The 21966-nt window shown below is 43.8% G+C and overlaps 1 protein-coding gene across 12 annotated transcripts in view; it reads right to left on the bottom strand.

The window, feature by feature from the left end:
- The window catches only part of LOC123504073 (sodium channel protein 60E-like), a 503673-nt gene that overhangs the window by 151092 nt on the left and 330615 nt on the right, over positions 1–21966 (bottom strand). For all 12 annotated transcript variants that reach the window (XM_045254356.1, XM_045254355.1, XM_045254344.1 and 9 more), the window contains one exon: positions 4699–4907. In XM_045254356.1, coding sequence (XP_045110291.1) covers positions 4699–4907 — 209 coding nt within the window. The remainder of the gene's footprint in view (positions 1–4698; positions 4908–21966) is intronic.

Below are 21966 nucleotides of genomic sequence, written 5' to 3'. Positions count from 1 at the left end.
ATCTAAGTGATAAACAGAAGTGTATATCGATTTATCTACTCCTCAACACACAAACACATACACACACACACACACACACACACACACACACACACACACACACACACACACACACACACACATACGATACACTGACTCATAGCGCATGCTGAAGTCCGACAGGAGTAAAAGTTTAACAAAGGCAAAGAAGAAGTGCAAACATGAACACGGATATTTGATTACACGTGTATGTTCGGTCTGCAAGAAAATGCATTCTCTTTGAAGAAACACTGAAAATTCAACCCTGCCACGAACACGCCCAGAAAGGAGAGGATGCTAGTACGAGGGGCGCCCCGTGGAGGAGTCTCACAGCTTGCTGCCTCAACTTAGCTTTGTCCATTCTTCACCATCCTCGTTGTGTGTGTGTGTGTGTGTGTGTGTGTGTGTGTGTGTGTGTGTGTGTGTGTGTGTGTGTGTGTGTGTGTGTGTGTGTGTGTGTGTGTCATCATTAGGGTGTTAATTTCCTGAAAAACTGACCGCAGTGTAACACAAGAGCAAGAATCAACAGCCAGTCACAAAGTGTTATATTCGTGACGTCACTCCCTCGTCACGCACGTTACGGGGTGTTACTAGATGGAAGAGGCATGACTTCACCAGAAAGATAAACAAAAGGAGAGAAAGAGAGTGAGGGAGAAAGAAAAACAAGACAAAGGAGTGAAGCCAAGTATGACGACCACTGCGGGGCCACAATCGTACAGTGGCTATTGAAATTACAGGAGGGAGAAAGGATGGATGTTTGTTGTATCACCGGATTACACGTCCCTCACACACACCACTTCCCACTCTCCACTCTCGGGCTCCACTCTTCAGGTAAAAGAACAATAGCATTTATTCGAAACTGGTAACTCAAACACGGCAGTGGCAGTGGTAGTGAAGGTGGTGGTAGCCGACACTACACTGTACTTGTACGCTCGTAGTATGAATCATGCATACACCCAAGGCTATATCCTGCCATCGCAATGTATGCATGACTCCAGTGACAAACGACACACACACACACACACACACACACACACACACACACACACACATGTCAACGCCCAGGTAACACTAAGGTTCTTCAGGCGGCGCAGGTTTGTTAATTATGCCCAATATGGATTGTGTCAGGCCATTCCAACAGCTTGGCTTCGGTGGGCGCCAGGTGCTGACTCATTATAGCCCTTCGCCTCTGTTATTACCTTTATTTATTTCACACCCTAACGTATCCCTGCGCATTAGTTTTCCTTCGCATGAATAAGTATCGTGATTTCGTCAAAGTGCTATTTCTATCGTTACAATTCTTTCTTTATGCCTTCTTTTCCCCTTCGTAAATTTCCTCCCAAAAACGCAGTGCTGATTTATCTTCTGTCATTCTATTTTCAGGGATATAAGCTGTTCTTTTCTTCTTCATATAGTTTCACTGCACTACAGATATTCAGCGTTTCTTACCTGTTCACTTTTTCTGTTGGCGTTTTCTATTTTCAGGGATACAATGCTCTTTCAAGCTGTTCTTTTTCTTCTTCATCTAGTTTCACTCCACTACAAGTATTCAACGCTTCTTCTTACCTGTCCACCTTTTCTGCTGGCGTCCTACCCACCTCTCCTTCCACAAGCCACGCCGACCCTTCTATCGAATCTCTCCCCTCCACCTCTCCCTTCAATGAATAAATGATGAACTACAAGAACCAGGGGCGCCCCGCGTGCCTCCTGTTCCCACTTTGATCTCCTCGCTGGTGGACAGAAACTCACCACCAAACACGAGCCACATCAAGCGTATCCATCGTTCCATTACGCTGTGCTTCAGGGACGGTATAGAACAGCTGTGATTCATGCTTCTTTATTACCTACTTCACATCTGTATTTAATTTTTCCCTTCTTATACAGTGTTCTCGCAATGGCCAGTGAAGTGATAGAGTAAATCGGAAAGTCAACACGAATACACCATATATCAACTCTTCTTCATGCTTTTTTATTACCTCACTCACATCTGCATTGAATTTTTTTTTTCTAACATTTTCCTCTTCTTACATAGTTACCATAATCACCAGTGAACCGAATGATGGAGTAAATAGCAAAGTCAACACGAACACACCATATATCAACTCTTCTTCATGCTTCTTTATTACCTCACTCACATCTGCATTTAACTTTTTCTAACATTTCCTTCTTACATAATCTTCCCACAATTGCCAGTGAGCCGAATGATGGAGTAAACAAAATCAACAAGAACACACTAAATGACGGGGCATAATGAGAGATAGTGTCACAATGTTCGTCGCAGCAAGTGGTGAATGAAGGCTCCACTCTCCATTAAGCTTTGATAGCGCAATGAACACAATATACATTTTTTAAGCAAAGTCTCCACCATTATCTGCTCCATTAAGGTTTCCGATAGACTATAATGACCAGTTGCACGTATGTTTGCTTTTGATTGTGTTTGCTTTTGATAGCGTTTACTCTGGGGCGGTGATAATCAACCTGGCTGCGTGCGTGGTGCATCCTGGGCTGCAGGAACTCTTTCAAACGGTACAAGGAAATATTTGGCTACATGGAGGGATACATAGAACACTGTGGCGTGTTGGGATTAAGTTTCAAAAGGTATTCCGGTACACACTCGTGCCTGCCACCATGCTCACTTTATCCACATAAAAAAAGATAAGATTCTTCTCTCTCTCTCTCTCTCTCTCTCTCTCTCTCTGATAACCACTTTCTTTTCGTTTTATCGCTCTTGTGTGAACTTCGAAATGACTTTTCATCAGAGGCGCTTCAGGCAGTGTCGCACACACGTATGTACTGGAATAGAGAAATACTTTTCTTTTAGGTCAGTCAAGTTATTTTGTGTAGGATTTTACTTAATCTATTTGGTGAGACATGTTTGGCAAACTTAACACTGTCATTCTACTCAAAAAGATTCTAACGTAGCAACTCCTCAAGGAACGTCCAGTTGTGGCTGGTATTCACAAGTACGTCTTTTTATATTTCTCTCTGGAATCACTCAATGTATTTTTGCAATCTGATAAAAAAAAAAAAAAAAACCGCTTTTACAAATAAAGTCAATATTTTCTAACACCGTCACCTTCTCGTAATTCAAAGCGCAGTTTCTCTTCGCCGTAATACGCAGCACCAGTTTCTTTTCCCTTCACTCTTTAACCGGAATTTTGTAGAGAATTCGGTATTGTGGAATTCTTTATCATGTCTGTAAGCAATATTGTTCCCAGACGCCTTTTCTGCCATTCCTGGACTTGGCCGCTGGAGGGCACTCAACCTGACAAGATCCCCTCCTACTCGTACAATCCTGACAGTTGGTATTTCTATGCTGGCATTCTACCTACGCAAACTTTTTCATTTTTGTCCATCAACACTTCCCTTCTCTTTTTCTGCTGGAAGTGTAGAGTGTTTATGTCCAGCCCAGCCAAAAAGAAGGAAAGGTTGCTGCTGTTTGAATTACATTTAGAGCTCACACACTATCTGCAGGGATTTCCTTTCTTACATACTCCACATTTCTCTTGGTAGTCAAAAAGTATCTGAAGCTTCATATTGAATAACTTAATAATGAGTAAAAGTTTATAGAGTGATAGTTACGAATAAACTCCCTCGTACACTTCACTCATTCTTAGTTACAATGAGCAAGATAGGAATGTAAATGGAAATTCCATATTTCATTTCTCGTTAAACCAGCTCCCCTGAAGCAAGATGTCCTGAACAATCTCCCTTAATTTGTCTCCCTCAACCGCTTTACTAATGTGGTTATTGACCAATATCTTCTCCCCATCCCTTAATTGATAAACTCTGGAATAGACTGCCTCCCCTTGTTTCCCTCTTCCTATGACAAACTTTCAAGAGGGGAGCGTCAGGTCTCCTCAATGGACTAAAGTGACCTTTGTCCTCTCTCTCTCTCTTTCTCTCTCTCTCTCTCTCTCTCTCTCTCTCTCTGTGTGTGTGTGTGTGTGTGTGTGTGTGTGTGTGTGTGTAATTCACTGTTTGATCTGCTGCAGTCTCTGACGAGACAGCCAGACGTTACCGTACGGAACGAGCTCAGAGCTCATTATTTCCGATCTTGGGATAGGCCTGAGACCAGGCACACACCACACACCGGGACAACAAGGTCACAACTCCTCGATTTACATCCCGTACCTACTCACTGCTAGGTGAACAGGGGCTACACGTGAAAGGAGACACACCCAAATATCTCCACCCGGCCGGGGAATCGAACCCCGGTCCTCTGGCTTGTGAAACCAGCGCTCTAACCACTGATCTACCGGGCCGTGTGTGTGTGTGTGTGTGTGTGTGTGTGTGTGTGTGTGTGTGTGTGTGTGTGTGTGTGTGTGTGTGTGTGTGTGTGTGTGTGTATTATATATATATATATATATATATATATATATATATATATATATATATATATATATATATATATATATATATATATATATATATATATATATATATATATATATATATATATATATATATATATATATATATATATATATATATATATATATGTGTGTGTGTGTGTGTGTGTGTGTGTGTGTGTGTGTGTGTGTGTGTGTGTGTGTGTGTGTGTGTGTGTGTGTGTGTGTGTACACACACCATAGTTATATAGTTCTATAGTATATGCAGTAAAAACGATTCCCAGAGGTTGCATGAAGTAGCACATAAGAAGACTAGAGGAGTACTCACTCAGCCTCGGGTACGGTTTCTGTCATGGCGAGGAAGACACAGTTGAGGAGGATGGTGGCCATGACCAGGTAATCGAAGAACTGGTTTGTAGACAGGAAAATGGCGGCCCGACGCAGCGGGTGCCACGGTGAGAAGAGGAACAGCGATTTGGAGGCAGAGAATCGGTGGACATAGTTCTTGCGGAACCTCTTGGACACCACACAGAACGTCTGCAGAGAGGGGAAAGAAACGAGAATTAATGCCCTGCTAATCCAACACCTTCAGGAGCACTCTTGATGGAACAGTGGAATGGCATGGCAGGGAGTTTACCAAGGGTCATGACATGGTATTATTGATAAACATGTATGGACAGAGGAGTGTTGAGCGTTGTGAGGGCGCTGCAGTGTTCAGTGTGTTAGGAGAGACGTGGTGTGAGGCGGCCATGCTGACAAGCGGTCTTCAGGGCAGTGTGGCAGAAGAAAGATACAATGGTGGTGGCTTGGTGAATACATTTTGTGTGATTGACATTATTGAAGCAGCGCTGGGCGAGGAGAGGCGTGGAAACTATTCGTGTGTGTGTGTGTGTGTGTGTGTGTGTGTGTGTGTGTGTGTGTGTGTGTGTGTGTGTGTGTGTGTGTGTGTGTGTGTTTCAGCATGGAGAAAAGTGTTGCGGTATATATTTTGCTGCTTGTGATAATTCTTCATACCAACACAACATTGCGTTATTTCCCTCTCTTTGCCAGACCCAACTTTGCAACACACTAAACGCGTGAAAAGAAACACAAACCGGAACACGTCGCCGCATTCACTTCAGCAGAATGTTCACAGGCTTAACACACCATTACCGCGGCCGCCACCTGCATGCCAGCGCCAACACCATCCAGTAGAACATCACACCAGTCACCACCATCAAAGCCAACTACCAGTTCATTTAACCTCACTACGCTCATGACTGCAACCACAACACACAGACAATTCTACCACCACATCACACCACACCACACCACCATTACACCATTACCACCACCTCCATAACCACAAGTCAACACACACACACTCTCACACACACACACACACACACACACTTAACACGTCCAGCTTTCCAAATACTTTTAAAACTCGATTTCTCTTAATAGTTCCCCGCTTTTTATTTCCCGCGGCGCGTCACTCACGGTAGCATGTTGAGGCAGACCACGAAACTCCAGATGTCAGAAAGAAGGAAAATAAAAGCACTTTCTCCTTCTCTACCCACACGTTATTTGGCAGATGTCTTCCAGTGCTGCTGCAATCGAGAGAGAGAAAAAAAAGTCATTCAACGCATCAAGTCCCTTTACGAGAAACCTTGCAATATCTTCGGAGATTTATGTTTATTCTATAAGAGTCTGCTGCTTCCTTGCATTTTTCACACATTTACTGTTTTCCGATATAATCTCATATTCCAATTCCATCACGCGTTCTTTGGAGAATTCACGCTAAATTTCAGCATCCTATTTGTCAGGATTCCCTTTTCTCTCTTTGTGGGGCGTCACTTTACCGCTTACGTACGATTGTTCCCCCTTCCATCCTTTCCCTTCTCACAAGTACGTTCACGCCAGCCTAGCCGCCCATTAACACCCTGCATTCACCACCAGGAACCACAGGCGAGCCATTAGATAACTCATGCTATTATCGTAACCTCTGAACCAACTGCTGCGCGAAACAGGCTTCCGGAATGAGTTTAGCGAATCAAGATGCTGTACTGAAAACCCGGACTGTACGCGTGAGAAGGACCGAAGCAAGCGACGGGGGAGGGAAACACATCACTGGGACAGGTAAGCACAATCTGAGTCTCATTTGTCTTATGCTGAGTAAATGTGGATCTATTTTTTATGTTTACTGTGTGTGTACTGAAACGCTTTTCTCTCTCACCATCACTACTTTCCAAGGACTCTAGTTGAAGATAGTCGAGTTTTTAAGAGTATTTCAATGGTTCTGGTGACGGATTGACGTAATTTCTGGTTAATCATAAGGAGGAACTGGAAAATTGTCGTGGTGAGAGAGCAATGTGTTTTTCAATATGGCCAGCTTGTATTCTCAATCACTTCTGTGATTCATCTCCACTATTTACACGAGTTTTTAAGGTGTTACTATGGTTTTAGAGGCAGAGTGACAAGATTTTTACATTGTTAACTGGAGAAACACTCTTGGAAATTCCGCTAATCATCTCTGTGGCCCTTGAAAATAGCTTGGTGAGAGAGCAAAGCGTTTTTGAATATCTTGTGACTGTGAGATTACGTCTACGCCAATCTTTGCCCTTTTTTCTCTCTCATTACTTTCCAGAAGCTTCCCGCAGCCAAATAAAAGTTATATTAGCTCAAAACTTTGCACTTGATGGAGTTGAGGCTGAGGGAAATCCCAAAACCTGCAAACGGCCTCAGCTAGAATGTCAAAGGCCACTCGAAGGAAAAAGTCCCTTCAAAAACCAGGATTCTTGTCGCTCTGATGAGAGGAATGTGACCGGCTGTGACGAGAGGCCGAAAGCTACAAAAAGTGCGCGGGAAATACCTCATATTTTTCCTTCAGATTACGCTTGATAAAAAACCACACTTTTTACCGTTCAGAGAGAGAAAGAGAGAGAGAGAGAGAGAGAGAGAGAGAGAGAGAGAGAGAGAGAGAGAGAGAGAGAACTGAACAACCTTTGAGCTCCCCAGGACACCACGAGTGAAGTCTTGCTCCCCGGGGTCCACCTTCATCCCCTCCCTCCCGTCAACACACTTCCTAACGACAGTATAACTCAAACGTTTCCACCGCACAAATTGGACAGAGTTTGCCACGCCTCGAGACGCTGTAATGTGTGTCCGGGACGTAAGGGGGGCACATGACACCACATCCTTTGCACCACGTGTATTTCTGACTAGGTAACGGTCTTTATTTGGTATGAATTGATGCTCTGCTGTATATCTCTTTCCTGTGCCTCTTTAAAGCTCAGGGTGGGATAATAGCAGTCATGTTTGATACAGTAACACCACGTCCTTTACATTAGATATATTTTTTATTAAGGGATATTCTATTTTTTGCTATAAATGAAGGTTCTACTGTATATCTATTTCCTGTGCCTCTTCAAAGCTCAGAGTGGAATAGTAGCAGTCATGTTTGATACAACAACACCACATTCTTCCCATCAGACTTTGACTCAGCTACTCTTTTTTATATGAATTACGGCTCTACTGCTTATCTCTTTCCAGTACGTCTTCAAAGATTAAGGTGGAATAATAGCAATCAGTACTGGGACACATTTTTACCATGAGCTTTGGATGTGATTAGACGATTTTATTTACATATAGGAAAGGTCACTATTTCAATCCCCACATAAGTATCTGAAGCTGTATAAAATGCGCAAATAGTAACCAGAATGAAGACTTGTCATGGTACTGAACGGGTTAATACAATGAAATGGGAAAAAACATTTCGAAAACCTGCATCATTACCCGACAATGTATCACTTACGGTGGTGATGTGAATCGGCTTTATATGCCAGCAAAACGACACTCGCATCACTGACTCTCCACATCACTATCACACAAATCATCGTAATAATTTTGGTGACAAGGGAACTGTAACTACAAATCACAAATATTTTGCCATACATATCAAACAATTGCAATTATTTCGCTTTCTTATAACTTTCAAGACTAATTGATAAAAAAAAAATCACGCCTCAGAGGTGATGTAGAGAGAGAGAGAGAGAGAGAGAGAGAGAGAGAGAGAGAGAGAGAGAGAGAGAGAGAGAGAGAGAGAGAGAGAGAGAGAGAGAGAGAGAGAGAGAGAGAGAGACTTACAAATCACAAATATTTTACCATACACATCAAACAATTGGAAGTATTTCACTTTTTTACAACTTTCATGACTAAATAGCAAAAAATCCTGCCTTACAGAGAGAGAGAGAGAGAGAGAGAGAGAGAGAGAGAGAGAGAGAGAGAGAGAGAGAGAGAGAGAGAGAGAGCTTTCAGTACGAAGTGTCAACAGGTTTGCAGAGATGTGCCGCTTCAGCAATCAGAGAACCAAGTGCCACTTATCCAAGCCGTGACAGGAGTAGTGCCGCGGGGAAATGCAACAGCTGGTTCCCTGAGGTACAATGAGCTATGTGGCCACCAGTGATCTGATAACGTAATGGGAGGGCAAGAGGATGGCCGCGAATGTGAGCTGGGATCGCTTCCTGAATGACAATACTTGACGTAGAAAATAAGCCACAAGGGACAGTTTGGTAAGAAAAAGGTCACAAGAGAGAAAGATAAAAGAAACACTCATAGAAGATAAAAACAAGTAAGAAAAAATAACAGGTTGGGAAAATAACGTAACGAAAAGAACCTTAAGTACCATAAATAGCAGGTAAAGTTAAAACTAATCCCTTCAGTACTGGGACACATTTTTACCTTGAGATTTGTGTACGATTAGGCCATTTTATTGCCATTAGGAAGGGTCTATGGAGGTCAGAAGATGAATGGCCAGTCTTCCCTATTTTGATACCCCACACGAGTTTCTGAAGCTGTACCAAATCTTCAAATAGTAATATAACAAGAATGAATATGGAAACACGTCATGGTACTGAAAGGGTTTAATGAAGAAATTGTGTCAAGAAATGGAGAATAAGAGACAGATATGCAAAGAAAGGAGAAGACAAGGGCGCTGAGGGTAGGAGGGCAGCGTTCTCTCTCTGTGTGTGTGTGTGTATGGGTGTGTGTGTGTGTGTGTGTGTGTCAGGGTACGAGCTTTAGTTAGAACCAGGCAAGCTATTAAGTCTTGGGGTCCACGGTGAAATATTGTATCCAAGTAGTAGCAGGTCGTAAACAGCAATTTCTAATCCTGATGGTAACTCGCTCCACCTTCGTAACTTCCCAAACTTGAGTGGGACCCCAAAAAAACAACATGTCAGCCTCATTCCATATTACGAGAGCCATTTAAAGGGTTGGTCTGGCTGGTTGCTTTTGATTTACTGGGGAAATAATAATAGGAAATGTGAATAATAGCGTGGTGGTCGTAAAGTCTATCCACTCGCATATAAACTGAATCCAGGGACTTTGGTTTAAGGAGACTGACTCCCCCGTGATCCAGGCTGCTTGCTGAGAGAGAGAGAGAGAGAGAGAGAGAGAGAGAGAGAGAGAGAGAGAGAGAGAGAGAGAGAGAGAGAGAGAGAGAGAGAGAGAGAGAAAGAGAGTAGTAGTAGTAGTAGTAGTAGTAGTAGTAGTAGTAGTAGTAGTAGTAGCAATAGTAGTAGCAGTATAGCAGCATCAACCTAAGCATCATCAGGAGTTGTTGCTCGTGTAGCTTATGTTGTATTTACAGCATCGGCAGCTGAAATCTTGAAGCGCGCCGGTGTAGGAATGCCAGGAGGACAGAGACAAAGGACAAGGGATCTTCCTGATATTATTTTTGTCTCTTGGTGTCACATAAAGTTTACAAGATCTTCTCGTAAACCGTTCCGCCAACAGTCTCACAACTCCCAAGATCTGAATGGGTTAGGTTCATCACTCTCATCACTCTATTTTCTGATATTCATTTGAGATAGGGAAGGAAATGAATAGCGAGACGGAGGAGTGAGAGAGCGTACATACAACAAAGCCAGAAAAGGGGAATATGTATGTAGAGAAAAAAAAACTACAAAAAAAAACCCAACAACATTCGGTTCGGTAAAAATAGCACAGAACCAACGAAATATGTCAAAAATAAAAACAAGAAAACATTGACAGTTAAAATAAAAGAAACAAGGGAAAACATTTTTCTCTCGTCAGGGGCTTAGAACTTTGGAGAGGCGTTCTGGTTTCGCTTCCTTCTTTTCTCCTCGATTAATCCCACGACACTTGTTCCAGAATGAGAGAAGTAGTATTCCCACAGGCTGAGGAATGAAGGACGCCCAGGCGGAGACCATCTTGCTGGCTCATCTTAGGTAGCATTAGAGATACACTTCTGTATTCTAATAACATTACAAAAGTTCCCCTTCAGTTGAGAACCTCCAGGGAGAAATTAGTCTTAAGGCTCACCTACACAGCGCGTCTTCACACCCTCTCCCATCTTAGCCACTCCCTTCCCTTCTCCGCCATTGTGAAGCCCAGACACCCGACGCCGTGCAAGCAGTGGCTGGGTTTTGTGCTGTCAGTCTGCATGCTTCCAGCTCAACCACCTGGCACGCACTCAATTATTTTTTCATTTGATTTACACATGCGTGGACACACACACACACACACACACACACACACACACACACACACACACACACACATACACAGAGGTAATGAGAGAAACAGAGGCACGTTTGGGATTCTCGACAAAGAGTTTCTACCTACACCGGTGACAGATGGCCCTCATTCATTAGGCGAGCAAGAAACAGAAACATTCCACTCTCTCCGCTCAGACACTACGGAGAGTGACCCTTTAAGATATATGCTCTCTCTCTCTCTCTCTCTCTCTCTCTCTCTCTCTCTCTCTCTCTCTCTCTCTCTCTCTCCGATATATACACTAAAGGTTCAGACAGGGATCTTTTTTGCCACCTCTTCCCATTCGTCGGTCGGAAGCTTGGAATGGCCGTCCGACCCTCAATCGCTGCCTTACGAGCTGTACAAGACGTCCACCATTGCCGGCCGGAACAACGTCTAATTTCACTGATCGGCTAATAACTCGCTGCCGTCGCTCTTTACACCGTGATCGCTGCCACTATCTTTCTCCCATCACGCACACACACACATCCACACACACACACACACACACACACACACACACACACACACACACACGCCCGGTAGCACAGTGGTTAGAGCGCTGGCTTCACAAGGACCGGGGTTCGATTCGCCGGCCGGGTGGAGATATTTGGGTGTGTCTCCTTTCACGTGTAGCCCCTTTTCAACCTAGCAGTGAGTAGGTACGGGATGTAAATCGAGGAGTTGTGACCTTGTTGTCCCGGTGTGTGGTGTGTGCCTGGTCTCAGGCCTATCCGAAGATCGGAAATAATGAGCTCTGAGCTCGTTCCGTAGGGTAACGTCTGGCTGTCTCGTCAGAGACTGCAGCAGATCAAACAGTGAAACACACACACACACACACACACACATAGCTCGACTCTGGCATCACCATCATCACCACTACTACCACTACCACCTTCATGATAACCTTCACTATAACAACCATCTCAAGCACTATCACCATCATCACCACCATCACCAAACGGGAAAAGGTATCAACGTCTTCAGTACCATGACACGTTTTCATATTCATTCTGCTTACTATTTGGTGATTTTATACAGATTCAGAAACATATGTGGCGGATTAAAATAGTGAAGACTGGCCATTAATCCTTTGACATCCATAGACCGTTCCTAATGTCAATACCTAAAAGACAAGGTAAAAACATTTCCCAGTATTCAAGGGGTGAACTTCTTCAGTGCAATAATACGTTTTCATATTCGTTCTGCTTACTATTTGGTGATTTTATACAGCTTCAGAAACTTATCTGGGGAGAATGAAATAGTGAAGACTCTGACCATTAATCTTCTGACCTCCATAGACTCTTCCTAATGTCAATAAAATAATCTAATCGTACCAAAAATAAAGATAAAAAAGCGTCTCAGAACTGAAAGGGATTATGGGAGGTTCGTATTGTTAGTAACTGTATCCCATCCCACTGCAAAAGTCAAGAGTCCTTATGGGTAATTACAGCAAAACAATGAGGCCCTTAGCATGCTCATTTGCCAGAATTAGAGAAAATAAAGCACAAACATCTAATTTCATGCGTGTTGCCTCGGCCATAAAGTACTGCTGACGATACCTCACTGACCTCTTCCGTCTTTTCCTCGCATCAGTTGTTCCCCCCCCCCCTCTCTCTCTCTCTCTCTCTCTCATTTCAGGACTCATCACGTAAGACGCAGATAACAAAATTTTCGTCCGGGTATAAAGCAAAAAAATGTTGGTAATACTTTTTGCTTTAGTTGGAATGGCGTGGTCAATGTTTCTTTTGTATAGAGGAGCAAGAGGAGGGAGGGAGAACACGCTACTTGTCAGCTGGAGCCTTGGCATGTCGATCACTTCCATGATTCGTGATGTTAATCCCTTCAGTACTGGGACGCATTTTTACCATGAGTTTTGGATATGACTAGACGATTTTGTTTATATTAGAAAGGGTCTATGGAGGTCAGAAGATTAATGGCAAGAGTCCTCATCAATTTAATCCTCACATGAGTTTCCGAAGGTGTATAAAATCGCCAAATGGTAAGCAGAATAAATATGAAAACGTGTCATGGTACTGAAGGGGTTAACTGTTAAGAATCCCTCATTTAAATCTTCTCCCATTCGTCTTCGTGTTTATTGCGTCTATTTCTGTGATTTACCTAATTTCGTTTCACTACTCTTTTCTTTCTTTTTCGTGTTTTTGTCTTTGGTTGCCTAACAGATCCTCCTTGAACGAGTTTTGCTCAGTGTGGTGCAGGGCGGCTCCCGTCAGACGCTGTGCAGGGGCGCGTATTGGACTTTCACTGCTTCCTTTCCAGGCACCGGCACTGGTAATTGAGGAAATGGGCTCGACGTTTGGAAGATAAAGCCGCATGGCTATTCTGTTTATTTGTTTTTTCTTCACGGAATGAGCGATTTCTTTCATGCATTTCTCTGAACTTTATAAGACATCGATTCCATGATACGAGCACTTTGGAACCTTTTACTTGTAAATTCTAAGACACACACTAACATTACGCATAGTTTTACAGCCAAAGTGAAGATAAATAACTGAAGTATGCATTTTTACTTATAACTTCTAAAGTATTATGTATTTTCCTGCGGATTGCATTTGTATGGTAAGGAGAATTCGAGCCTAATATTTCACTTTAATATCCTGGAGAATAAAGGGAGAGATGTGAGGGAGGCGGAAGGGGTGGAAGGACGCCCTGGAGGAGGAGAATCCGTCATTGATGAGCAACGGGCGGAAGGGTCACGAATAGGATTTACGACTGTGTCATTTTGTGGCACAAGAGGAAAATATGGCAGACATGAATGACGCTGGGATCACAAGGATGACGGATGTGAATCATGGGCGAAGGCTGTCAGGGGGTGAAAAAGGAAAGGGAGCAGGAGACGGAGGGGAGGTAGATATGATCAATCGCAGGGCTCACCAGAAGCCAAGAGAGACGCCTGATGGAAAAGAATCACCCAGCGTGTGAGGTCTGACTTCTAAAGAGACTCTTTTGTTGAGGCTTTAGTGACTGAGCCTTGGTCTTCGTCTTTCACGCCGCAGAACCTTTAAGAAACACCCTAAGCACATTAGACGTAAATTTTCGCATTTAGGAAAATTACTTCGAACAGTTTACTGTACCTGGACACGACATTCCACGGTTCTCGTCCGTATGTGGGGCAGGAAACCCTACATGAAACTGTCAGCTCAGTAAATTAGATCTAGTAAATTTTCCTCTTTAGTTTTAAAAGGGAATGTAATGTCGACCTTCCATAGTAAAGTGAGTGAAGTTTTTTTTTTTAATTCTTTTAATATATATTTTCAATGAAAGCCATCATGCGCTGTAAAGACCGAGGCAACAGAGTTCAAACTTCCCTCCACTGCAGCAGAGACTCATGTGTGACCCACCAGAACCCACTAGGACCCACCAGGACCCACCAGAAGTCAGCAGCCACTCAGGACTAAGAGAACCTTCGTTGTTTATTCCTCTCTTGCATTACGGCCATGTTTCTCGCCCACTGGGACACCAAGCAAAATTGCACACCATGTAGCCGGTATTCTTGGATCGAGGATAAATAAGAATACTGAAGATGAAGCGACTAAATACACACATTCACGGACAGGTTCGTGAGGAGTAAGAGAAACACACCCTTGTCTCTCTCAAGGGTCCCAGCATAACAACACCTCAAAAAAAAAAAAAAAAAAAAAAAAAAAAAAAATTAGGCCAACAAACTAGCACCGTCACCCCGCACCGTCCTCCTCGCCCTCACCGCAGCCACACCTCCTCAGTGACCAGTGTGTGTGTGTGTGTGTGTGTGTGTGTGTGTGTGTGTGTGTGTGTGTGTGTGTGTGTGTGTGTGTGTGTGTGTGTGTGTGTGTGTGTGTTCCTATGGAAATATTTACCATGAGGGTTGAATTTAACAGGCAAACAGAGACGCGGCTATTATGCTTTTCCTTTCGTCCTTTTATGATGTTTTCGTGTTTATACAGACAATTTTTGGTGAATGTGGTGGTGTCGGTGGTTGTGGCGGTTGTGTGTGTGGAGGTGGTGGTGATGGAAGCTGAAACACTCGTACTGATGGAGGTGAAAGTGGAAGTAATGGAGGAGGAGGAGGAGGAGGAGGAGGAGGAGGAGGAGGAGGAGGAGGAGGAGGAGGAAAGAGAAGAGGAGAGGGAGGAGGCGTGATAGTAGAAGGTGAGGTGATGGGAGTGTTGATCGCGGTGGTAAAGATAATGATAATGACAGTGCTGATGATGACAGTGGAAGTGGTGGTGGTGGTGGTGGCACTGGTAGCGAACTGGTGGTGGGAATGGCAGGGGCAAGCGGGGAGTGGCAGTGGTTGGGGAGTGGTGGGGAGGGAGTGGAGGGGCGGAGGGTCACCTGGCGGCCCCGCGTTGCTGCCCACGTACTGGGGGTCAGGCGGGGCTCGGAGGGAATCAATACGCGGACAAGGTAGGCATCCCCAACACCAGCTGGAGGAGGGAGCTGACTTTCCTCTTTCCCTTTCTTTCTCTCTCTCACTCTCACTCTCACTCTCTCTCTCTCTCTCTCTCTCTCTCTCTCTCTCTCCCTCGTTTCATTTTCTTCATCTCAGCCATGCGCCCGCTCACTCACCTTCTTAAAGGATACAATTTTCTTCCTTAATCATCATTTATCATTTTACATTGGGAATACACACCCACCAGCCCCCAACACACACACACACACACACACACACACACACACACACACACACACACACACACACACACACACACTAAATTCAAACCCACACCCACACACTCTCTCACTCAGCCCACGCACATTCTACGGACTTCATCCTTCCTCCTCTCCCTTCTCATTTTCTGCTTCCCTTCCCCTTCAACGCGTCAGTTTTTTCTTCTTTCGTCATGTTTCTTCTCTACTCTCCCAATTCATCTCGCAGACGCCAGCTCCTCTCTTTCTTGTCCCGTGGAATGGAGCGGTACCAGAGAGAGAGAGAGAGAGAGAGAGAGAGAGAGAGAGAGAGAGAGAGAGAGAGAGAGAGAGAGAGAGAGAGAGAGAGAGAGAGAGAGAGAGAGAGAGAGAGAGAGAGAGAGAGAGAGAGAGAGATAAAGAGAGGAGAGAGCTGAGCAGAGGGATGCAGAATATCTTCCTTCAATCTAACCTTTTTTTCTGCATCTCAATATTCTCTCTTCATGTCCATAAACATTTTTCTTCGTCTCTCCTCCCTCGACCTATTTTCTCGTCCTATAATATTTGTTTTTTTTTAGAGTTGCTTTATTCCTTGCTTATTCGTTCCTCCATGCATTAAATGAGTAAATTCACGAGTAAAGGAAAAACAAGGTACTATGCAAGGGTCACTGAACAATGTCTATCTTAAAATACTCCTAGTCCCGCCTTCCCTTGCACAGCGCAACAAGTACAGCTCCAAAAATATAAGTGAGTAAAAATCGTTGTTAGCTGCACACACACAGACACACAGACACACACACACCCCACTATCACTCCCTTTCGCCCCAATAATCCTGATCTCTTCTTGCGTGTTCCCCTCCCTTCCCGCGAACAGAGCTTCCGTGTATATATATTGAAGATTTTTCGACGGGACTAGGTAATTGGGGGATAGCGTGTTGCAGCCTCACATGCCGTACTCCACCGACTTCGGATACAACTCTACATAAAGGGCTGAGGCTGCTACGACCTTCTAAGACCTGGACTCCCTACCTACAGCCACCAGCCAGCCCTTGACCTCCTGAACCTTCCACAGCTCTTCGACCTCCTCACAGCCTCGTGCACATACAATCTCAATAAGCGTGACTGACTGAATACTCGATCTCCTGATGCCATGACCTGCACGTAACAAGTTCAAGGGAGTGGAAGGCGGGACAGGGGACAATCACGGGGAGACGGAGACCTTCAAATGACATTCAGAAATTAGATATATAATGCAAATATACACATACACGCAGACAAAAGGATGAGCAGACAGAAATATAGTTAGAGGGATAGCGGGATAGTAATAAAATTAGACAGGGAGATAGACAGACAGACAGAGACATATACTGCAACAAACACACACACACACACACACACACACACACACACACACACACACACACACACACACACACACACACGAAGACAAACGCAGAGCCACATAAATAACATAGAAGACGACAACCAACATTAGGAAATTTAACATAGGCATTTCCCTTAACACACTGAGGAGCCACCAGCGTATAGACCTGGACGTGCTGGATTCTCAACACACCACTTAGTCAGGAGCGTGGGGTACTGAGGGTGGCCTCCATTTCTATATAAGGAGGGACACGCACAAAGACAGATAACGAGGGAATGAGTACAAAGAAACGGACACGCAACACACACGAACGCGGGGAAGGCTGTGGCGGGGCAGGGCAACTCCTATTATCAAGCTCAAGGGTCTGGGCGTGTCTCATTAAGGCCCTGCACCGGTGAGCTGTGACCCATTAGGCACACGTGAGGCACAACCGAGCTACACTCCTCCTCCGCCTCCGCCGCCGCCGCCTCCTCCTCCTCCTCCAACCCGTCCACACCTGCTCAATTTTATGGCCCGATCCAAAAAGCGATATCCAACTTTTATTAGTTTCGCACGATACAACAATCCATGCATGCTCGCCGACTTCAGTGGATGTGTGGATTTTTCTTACCTCCATGTACATGTTGATCCCTGTAAGACAGAGGTTTTATATGTACTAGTAAATGCTGCACAAAGATCATATTGGAAATGGTCTCGTCCCGCGATCCACGCCATAATTGTCTTCATGTTTCCTTCTCTTTTACCGCCTCTGGCTCGGATCCGCCTCTCCATGACAGCGTTGTTGCATCGGTTTGCCTCTGGTCTACGTAGCAATCGGAGAGTCGGTGCGTCTGTACGCCTCTTGGTTTTAAATGGCCAGCAAACAGCAACTCCCGCTGCTCGTTGGGCCTCATTAGCGAGGAAACATGGAATCCCGTGAGTCGTTTTCCCAGAAACGTCAATTCTCTGAGCTGATAGTTAAGTTTTAAGTAGCTTTGAGCGATACTCTTCCTTCCTGTTCAAAAGCAGCTCAAGTTATTGCTTTCCTCTTTGTTACATTGCTGTGCTGCTTTACTTCTTTCTTCTTTCTTGTTGGTCTTAAAGAAAGAAAACCAAACTCTTCTGTTTTGTCTTGCAAGGATTATGAAGACTGTGAGGGTCACATTACCTAAATGAAAAGTCACAGGCAGGATATGTTTTGTGCCGCAGCACCCACACCTACCACTACATCCCATCCTTAACTTGTAAAACTACCAAGCACTTGCCCACCGAGCTCGTGAGTTTGTCAAATGGAAATAGAAATAGAATAAAATAGAGTACTTTTTGACTGGCGTCGTAAAAAAATCATGTTGAGTTCATGAATGTAAAAAGAGGACTTACATACAGGAAATATTTTTTAACGGTAGGAAGAATGATAAACGCAGGACGCTTACTCTTCAAAAGAATGTCAGCATGGCAAGGTTATGGGAACAGTGTAGAAAAATGACTAAACGAGAGAGAGAGAGAGAGAGAGAGAGAGAGAGAGAGAGAGAGAGAGAGAGAGAGAGAGAGAGAGAGAGAGAGAGAGAGAGAGAGAGAGAGAGAGAGAACGTATGAGCATGAGTTTGTTTGCTTGTTTACCATCCTATATGTCTCTCTCCGTGTGTGTGTGTGTGTTGTGTGTGTGTGTGTGTGTGTGTGTGTGTGTGTGTGTGTGTGTGTGTGTGTGTGTGTGTGTGTGTGTGTGTGTGTGTGTGTGTGTGTGTGTGTGTGTGTGTAATGTGTTCCTGATGATATTTCCAACACCAGGTCAGTGTAATAATTCCCGCCCAGGTAGATGAGTTCGTGAGTCTCGAGAATCGACCAGTGACAGCAAGGTGAGGGCAGAACATTGGTGTGCGTGTGCGTGTGTGTGTGTGTGTGTGTGTGTGTGTGTGTGTGTGTGTGTGTGTGTGTGTGTTTGTGTTTAGTGGATGTGACATTTGATATTTGCATTTTAGTTATTTAATATTCTATTGATTGCCCAGTGCAGTGGTGTATTTTATTACATTGCATTATTTATCGTGATATAAAAGTTTATGCTACTTGACGAGTGTTTGAGTTTTGGGTTTCATTAGGATATGTATTTTTCCGAAGGTAGTTCACAATTAGAACGTGTTTGTGGTGGATATCTTCGTTATACTTGCTGGTTTATGGATTGCAGCATTCTGTTTATCCACTATACTGCTACTATTACTACTACTATTACCACTACTACCACTACTATTAGAACAACAACTACTACAACTATCAATACTATATGAGTGTGTGACGATGCAAGCGTGGTGTGTGTGTGTGGTGTGTGGTGTGTGGTGTGTGTGGGGCTCAGCGGTGGACCCGTCATGCGTTGTGGCGTGTGAGGAAGTCTTAAAGCAAGTGCCACCTGACGTCACGGGTATTGATCCCCCGGCTCGCACTCAGAACTTGGTCTCATGCAATTACTGTCCTGCAGCCAATGGTTCCTCCCCCAATGGGTATCAAGCTAGATTCGCGAGAACACTGTCGATGCCTGCTCACATAATACCTGTCTAATAATTATTGCCTACGAAAGGGGGACGACGATAGAAACCTGCATAAGTCCCGCCGGGTGGTGTAGGGTGGCGGAGGTGGACCAAAGAACGGATACACTACTTCAAATACTACTTCTACTACTACTACTGTTACTACTACTATTTCTACTATTACTGCTATTACTATACTACTACTATTGCTACTGCTCCTAGTTAGGATATACATAAAGTAGTGAGTATGATCGGATTTTCGCGAAGAAGACTCGTAATTCGTTTTCAGCGGAGTTGCAAAGCTGTCATGCAATGTGTGTTAATAAGAAAACAAAGATAGTAGATGGTATGACTTGCCACTCTTACTCTTTCTCACACACACACACACACACACACACACACACACACACACACACACACACAATGGCACAACTTTCTAGATAACATAAGAAAAATTGTGCTGCAGTATTAACAGAAAAATCTTAATTGAGTCAAAAAAATAATAATCACCAAACTCTGACATGGAAGTTAAAGACGGAGAGACAAGCTGTCGGCACACCAACACGCTCATGCTTTTCTTAGACGAGCTACAATTCTACATTTCCTTAACAAACTGCAATTTTCTTAGCAAACACACACACACACACACACACACACACACACACACACACACACACACACACACACACACACACCACTACCGAGTGTGTATCCGGATCTGTGAATGTTCATATCAAGGAAAGAAATAAGCGAAACTGACATGTATTAACTGTCCACCCACTGATTTACGAGCCGGAAACAGCCTGAAGGAGCGTGGCGGCTGTCATTTCCCAGGCGAGGCGTCAGGGGAAAGGGAATGCCTGTAAGATATGCGGAACACTCTCTCCTCTCTCTCTCTCTCTCTCTCGCTCGGGATAATCACAACGGACAGACAGGCACATAGAAAGAATGAGAGAAGGAGGAAAGAATAGACCGATGAACTGAAAGACTCATGCAAAATCTATCGTTCCTTTCTTAAATGTTTTCATGGAAATTTGATATCCATCGATTCCTCCCTGGCAACTTGATTGATCTAACCTAATCCGCAGCGACACTGATCTATCACTACTTAGTGTGCATGCGGGGAAAACATAGCAAGTACACACACACACACACACACACACACACACACACTGACATGAGTCTCCCTCGTCCTCCCCGCTGACCAGAAGGTGTTCGTGGAGCTTCAATTACACACTTTACTGCTTTACGACTTGTAATTACAGGCGGCATCTCCGTACTGTTTGGTGTGTTTCATATTAACGTACATATCCACGTAAACTTCTGTTATAAAGTACTAGAGCCTTAACCGTCGCTTTTGTTGAAATATCGTCCAATCTACAAAAACATACAAGTTCTAGGCGTGGAGAACGTCAGGAAATAATAGCACTTACATTTCTGCTACTGTGAATCAGTAAACAGCGGACAGGAGTGGAAGAGTGTTAGTCCAATACTTTTCATTTCAAATAGTCAACTGCGAAACATTCACTGGACAAATCGTGATAGCTTATGGCTCAAGAATATCAAAAAATATTCTAGTTCTCTTCTCTAACCAGCAAGAAAATATACATTAATGGATGTTTAGTTTGCATCAACATATAAATTTGATGTTTTTATATTGCATTCAGTATCGTGTGCTACGAGTTATATCGTCATCGCGTGTCATGGAGCCATGTATTCCACTTCACATTATATCTAACACTTATTGATGAATGTGTTTAAAATCCTTGACAGTTTGTTCCTTGGAGACAGAATGCTTGAACTAAAAACCTGTAGTAATGTGTAAAGATAAATAGGACCATGTTTATATCTTTCGGTATCTTGGTTACAGCAATGCAGCGCTTCAAGGGTTGGGAATGAAACCTTCAGATGAAGAAAACAAGTATAATCTCTCTCTCTCTCTCTCTCTCTCTCTCTCTCTCTCTCTCTCTCTCTCTCTTTCTTACTCACACACCTTGTAAGAAAAGGCTCTTTTGTTCCCCAATACTTTTCTCTCGCATGTGCTACACAAACAAAAGAGCGAAATGGGACCAGAATGCACACATAACGGTGTCCAGAATTTCGTTGTTATTCTGTAAACAATAAGATATCTGAAGGGTTTTGTGCTGTTTTCTGGCACTCAGTGAATCGGATGAAAAGATAATGGTGAACAAAACGCGCGTTTCGTATCGTGTTGTTGTCTACTAAGGCGGCCATCCGTCTTGCCACTACAGAGCTGGTCGTGGAATACAATACTGATGCTATTTATCACCGCTACCGACAAGAACAACGACAGCAAAAACATCGACGCTGAAGTTTCTGCTGGTGCTTCTGCTGCCGCTTCTACTACTACCAACACTACACAAAAATTTAAATCACTCACCGATATCATCATCAGAATACCACAACTATAATAATAAGAAGAGTAATAGAAATAATAGCAACAACAATAAAGTGAGCCACCATCACCATCATCAACGTTTCTATTGATATCTAATTACCATTCTTCACAACAGTAAGGTGCAGGTGA

This window comes from Portunus trituberculatus, chromosome 15, assembly GCF_017591435.1.
Source record: "Portunus trituberculatus isolate SZX2019 chromosome 15, ASM1759143v1, whole genome shotgun sequence".
Lineage (NCBI taxonomy): Eukaryota > Metazoa > Arthropoda > Malacostraca > Decapoda > Portunidae > Portunus > Portunus trituberculatus.
Note: the sequence above shows the minus strand (reverse complement) of the source record. Positions and strands in the feature narration are given on the sequence as shown.